This window comes from Gobius niger (assembly GCF_951799975.1).
Source record: "Gobius niger genome assembly, chromosome: 13".
Taxonomy (NCBI): Eukaryota; Metazoa; Chordata; class Actinopteri; order Gobiiformes; family Gobiidae; genus Gobius; species Gobius niger.
In genome coordinates, this window is record NC_136864.1 from 11,558,348 (window position 1) to 11,564,152 (window position 5,805).

General features: G+C 44.8%; 1 protein-coding gene across 1 annotated transcript; it reads left to right on the forward strand.

Annotated features, from left to right (window-relative positions):
• Positions 1-256: 256 nt before the first annotated feature.
• and2 (actinodin2) lies at positions 257-4,905 on the forward strand (the record flags this gene model as incomplete). Its single annotated transcript, XM_079569572.1, has 3 exons — positions 257-388; positions 2,109-3,038; positions 4,501-4,905. The coding sequence occupies 3 exons, from the start codon at positions 257-259 to the stop codon at positions 4,903-4,905; spliced, it is 1,467 nt and encodes a 488-aa protein (XP_079425698.1).
• Between the last annotated feature and the right edge of the window lie 900 nt (positions 4,906-5,805).

A 5,805-nucleotide genomic window follows, 5' to 3' on the forward strand; every position in this document is an offset into this window, starting at 1 on the left:
CGTGTCGTATATTTTAATGTAATATAAGCAACTTTTGGCTTCTGTCAGCACCGCCTCCACAGAGGAACGCTCAATTAGCACATGGCTTTAACTGCGTGTGCTTTTATCGTTTCTTTTGACTCGAGCTTGTTTATTTTTTACTGCCCATCTGGCCACATCAGTGAGTATACTCTCTCCTCCTCCTCCTCCTCCTCCTCCTCCTCCTCCTCCTCCTTCTTCTTCCTGTTTAGTGCCTGCCGATGTAACGGAAGTGGCCATGGCTAACCTGAAGACGTTGGTGCGGGACAGGAGGCACGCCCCGGCAGTGCTGGCTGTGCCCCAGTACAAACGGCTCCCCGACTTCTGGGGCTGGTACAAGTACTTCATGGACTCTCACAACCAGGAGGGAGTGAGTGCTTTTAACATTAACAAATAGATTTACAACACAAGTACAGTCACACTTCTCTCTGTAACAGCAAAAGGAAATTAGCTCAAGTGCATGTTGGGCACACGATATTTTACAGTTTGAATTTACAAGCGCAAAAGCAAACTCTTTGTTTTGTTTTCTCGAGTTCTTTGAAAACTCCGCAAGGTCAAGGCAATAACGAACACATTCAAGCAGTTTTAATTATGCATTATCTTTCGGAGAGTCGTTGTGTTTAGCATAATGCGCTTCCTCTTTTCTAACACTAATGAGAATACGTTTTGGATGTCCTTCTTAGACAGTCAAATTTCGAGCAAAAAGCATGAGTATTAATAAATGACTGAGAATATTTCTTGGTATATATATGTCGTTTTCCCCCCAGTTATTTCTTAACCTTTCTCCTCTGCCATCTTAGGTTTAGGGTGATAGTTATATTGTCCAGTTATGCATATTCAAATCTCAAAGCGTGTAGGTTGCGTTCATGTGACATCACAACTTTCTAAAGAGCCAATAGTTTAAAATTGGTGGCATGATAACAGTCAAAATGCAGATTTCTAGTCTTAGTTTATTGCTTATTTCTCTGTAATTCCAAAAAACCAAATGACACAAAAACTGTTACAAAGTTCAAAGTCATCTCTTCCAGCTCATATGAACCATGGTCCAAATATTTCCTCATAAAGGCGTCTGAAAGTGGAGACAATATTCAAAAACATGTATGTGATGTTGACCATAGAAAGGCCTTTCAGCCATAAGGATGTTATGACAGGTTTGTGAATCCAATGAAATATTTATATCAGGCAAAATATTTTCTTTTGAGAAATTTCTGTCAAAAACATTTTCTTTCCCATAGAGGTATATTGGCACCTGCCTTTCACCTGAAATAGAATTCAAGAACATGAACGTAACCTATTGACGGGAGAGCTTCCAGCCTACTATGCCAGTGTGATGCCTTTCATGCCTTATTTGGAAGGAAAAAAACCTTCTAGTTTCTAAAAATATGTGTGAGATCTGTGTGGTTCATGATATTGATACAAATGTTCTATAATCACTCCATTTTCTACAAATAAACAAATAAACACATATAAAACAATTATAGATCCTTTAAAGGAACAGGCCACTGTTTTTCCATATGAGATATGTTCTTACCTGAGCTTAGATGAGTTGATGCGTACCTGTCAGGTCTTTGTGTGTGCGCTCAATCACGCAAAAAGACCAAAGATGTTGTTAGTATTAAGCCTCTCCCAGCAAATTCCTATGGGGCAAAACGGGGGTGAAGTTAGAAGCAACCAAGCTCTTCCACGTTTCCCCTATTTAAAAACGGTTACGTGAGTAGATTCAAGTATAGCTACACAAAATTAAACATGTTGATTTTCTAAGTGGATAAAAAGGGCTACTATACTATAAGGCGTAATAACACCTAAGGAGCACTTCGACGTTGGCGCAGTCATATCTTTAGAAGTGGTCGCTTCTAATTTCACCCCCGTTTGGCCCCATAGAAGAGAGGAGGAGAGGCTAAATGCTAACAACCTCTTTGTTCTTTTTGCGTGACTGAGCACACGCACAAAGACCAGACAGGTACACATCAACTCATCTAAGCTCAGGAACATATGTCAGTATGGAAAAACGGTGTCCTGCTCCTTTAAGAGAAAATAGTTTGTGACGCCATGTTCAAGCAGTGAGTGGCAACATGCCTCTCTGTGTTCAGGTGGAGGACTTGGACCGCCTGTACCTGGCTTACCTGCAGAACAAGCACCGTTCTGAGGAGGGCCCCACCTTCAACCACTACCTGACTCACCTGAGCGAGATCTACAAGAGCTGCGCCAACTCCGACGACCCTGAATGCATCGCCGAGTTCACCAGCAAACCCAAGGCGGCCGTGGTCATGCCCGCGCCCATCAAGTCCGCTGCCGTCCGCATGTGCAACCCTTACATCGACCCCTACTGCCTGTTCCCTCTGCTGCCCCACGCCGCCGCCGCCGCCCCGGAGCCTGAGCCCGAACCTGCCCCCGCCCCTGTCAAACTCCCCGCCCCCATCCTCACCCCCTTCCTCCCCATGCCACACAAAGCCCCCACCGGCTACTACTACTACGCCCCGGTCCTGGAGCCCTTTCTGGGCGCAGAACAGAGGTCCGAGCTCCTCCGCATTTGCAACCCAGAAGACGTGGAGTGCCTTCAGTACCACCTCAGAGCCGCCTACGGGTATCGCCCCGCCCCTGGCCCCGCCCCATCCTACTCAGCCCTCAAATGTGATCCCAAAGACCCCTACTGCATGCCCCTCATGGTCCAGAAAGCTCCCACCGGCTACTACCACCTCATGTACCCCGGGTGTGACCCAAATGTTGACCCGCTTTGTGTAGTCAACGTCGCCGCTCCCCTCACCTCAGATGAAGCGCCCAAAGAGCAGCACTGCAACCCGCTTTTCGACGCCGGGTGCAATCCGCTCACCGCCTCCAAATTGTCCGGCATGACCAAGCCCGTCCTGGAGTACCCGATGAAGGATGCCCCGGCTGAACCCGCCCCAGCTGCTGCGTACAGAGCCGCCCCGCTGTCTTGCGACCCCCGTGTGGACCCGTACTGCCTGCTGACTGTGGCCGCCGCCCTGCGCAGACCCGCCCCACAGCTGCCCGAACACCAGGTCTGAACCGGGCTCTTCTTTGGGAAATATATTGGGTACTCCCTTTGGTGTAACCTTTTAGTGTCTATGAACTGTTCTTTATGCCTTTCAGTGATTAAAATGTTAGAGAAAACGGATTGGTTTCGTATGATGCTTGTTTTCAAGAGTCAAACCAATCACCAGAACCAATGGAGTTATGCCACTGTTGTCTCAGATACGCCAAAGCTTTTTGTCATTGTCTTTTTTAAATACACTAGGAAACTAAAACACAAGTAGGTAACTAAAGCACCGGTTTTACAACTGCAATTATTACAAACATGATGCTCTTTCTCTCTCTTCATATCATTTTATGTTCTGAATGATCCGCCAGAGATCTTAAAGTCGTACATTTTTCACACATTTACCACAAAGAAAGATTAACAATTGAGTATTATTTATATGATCGAACATCATTTATTCAATTTCACTTTAAAGGACCCATCCTTTGTTCTGAAACACGCCTGTGAGTGACTAATGTCAAGCTACGTACATCAACATTGCCCTATATGTTCAATGAAGTGCCTTCAAAGATTCATTAGAGTCGGTAAATAATACACTGCTGCAGGGAGTGTGGACCTCCATTAAGGCATCAGTCTTGTCAGTCTATCTAGCAATACTGTAGATATCGTATATGTTCAATACAGAAGAACAGTCTGAAACACTCATTGATTCATGCACTGCAAAAAGTAATTTACTAGATTAGTTTAGATGTCTCAATTTGAGCATAATAACCCACATTTTTGTTGTTTTGACTAGTTAAGATGTAGTTGGGCATTTGACCTAGATTAGTTCACTTGTTCTCAGATGTTTCTGGCTCGTTTCTTGTCCCATTGGCAGTTTTACTTTCTTTTTCAAGCGAGATTTACCATAGAACCAGTCTGAAATGTCATCAAACTAGCAAAATAATCTTGGTCAGTCCAGCAAAAAGGTCTAAATGAGTGAAAACCCCTCAAAACAAGATATTTGCTCAGTTCAAGTCATTCAGTCATTAAGCCAGTGCTTAATGTTTACTTTTTGTAGTGTGCATCTTACATGCAGTGAAAGACTCACAGCTGATACTTGTCTTATACCCTTTGCGATGATGGAATAGCAACAAAAGCAGACAAGGAAACCAGAACAGATGAAAAACACATTCCAACTCCAATAATATCTATTTCTTTAGTTTATGTGGTGCAATAGACTGATCAACCGTGCACTGTACTTAAAATTATGTGTTTAAGAACATATAATAAGATTGTTTTGGTCACGGACTTGAGGTGCCTTCCAACATCCCAAGTCGTCACTTTTACCTTTACCATAAAAATGCTTCCTTTGTCTCTTTTCCATGTGTCTGGGTGTTTGCAGAAAGCCAAGTAACTGCATTTCTTGTGGTGATTGGATTGACATTCTTTGATATACGTCTATTTGAACCCCACCACTCATCCTCCAACCGTCGCTCCCAAAGGTGCGCTACCGGCTGGGCGTCCCGGGCAAGACCTCCGAGGGCTACGACTGCTTCGTCCACTACGACGCCGACTGCATCCCGCTGGACTCCAAAGCCCAAAAGGCGGATCTCCGGGCCGCCCCCAAACCGGCCTGCCACCCTTTCGACCCCAACTGCGGTAAGTTCGTCGTCCCGCCCGGCCCCGCGTCCAAAACCATCAAAGACGGCATCATCTTCCCCGACCCCCACTGCGACCCCGAGTACGACTTCAACTGCCGCCTTCGGAGGGTTGAAGACGCCCCGCAGGCCGATGACCCCGCCGTCCGAGCCGAGGGGGAACCTGCTGCGGACGAGCCGGCGAAAGAGGAGGCCAGTCCGCCACGATTCGACGACTTCCTGAAAGGCGTTATGAGCAAAAACAAATAGAAACTCTTGTATTTTTCTGGACTTTTCATGGCCATAGTTCTCATATAGCTCTCATTACATTTTATCGACCAAAATAAACTATTGTAGCAGAGTGAGTACGTTGTGAGTTGGATAAAGAGGGCAATAGAAGTGTATCAAATGATGTATGTAATTAAGTAGAAGCTAGTTTAGTGTGTATAGAACCGTATCTAGATTTAGTGGTGGGTGAGGATGTGGGAGTAGACTTGTACATTTGTAGCTTACTGTAGGTTCATCCATGTATTAATTATGTATTTAATGCTGATTTTTCTAATGTTTCACGCCACTTTTAACCTTGTTTCATAAAGTTTGAATTAATAATAAACCTCTTTATCTGAGTTGGTAATGTTTATTGCGTCATCTTGGAGGAGGAAACAAATTTGAATTATGTTTTGATGACTCATAATTTGACACATTCTAAAGCTACATTTGCTCACGCACATAACGCAAAAAGAGCGAAGGCAATGGAGGTGAAACTTGCACATTATTCTTTTATATAGCCTCAGATTCCTGATTGAAAAGGAGGCGCTTTTCAGCCGCCTCCCCCTCCTTCCTTACAGTATCTAACAGAGAGCGCCATCATAAATCCATTTTTGCCGTTCTGCCCCGTCATCTTAAGGCTATCGTAAAAGAAAGTTTGCCTCAAATTTATCAATGTTTGCAGTGTAGACCGTTTTGGACAGCAGCATTTCCTCTTCCTTATTTCTGAAAGGTTATGTTTGATAGATGCCTCCGTGGGCTAGTCCTGCCGCACTGTGTTTTTCAATAAGGAGGCTTTTCTTCAGCACTCAGCAGCATCCCCCCTTCTGTACTGCAGCACTGACAGCTTTACTGGCTGAGTAATGAGCAGCTTCCAACACAAAACAGGCCAAAAGTATGTCT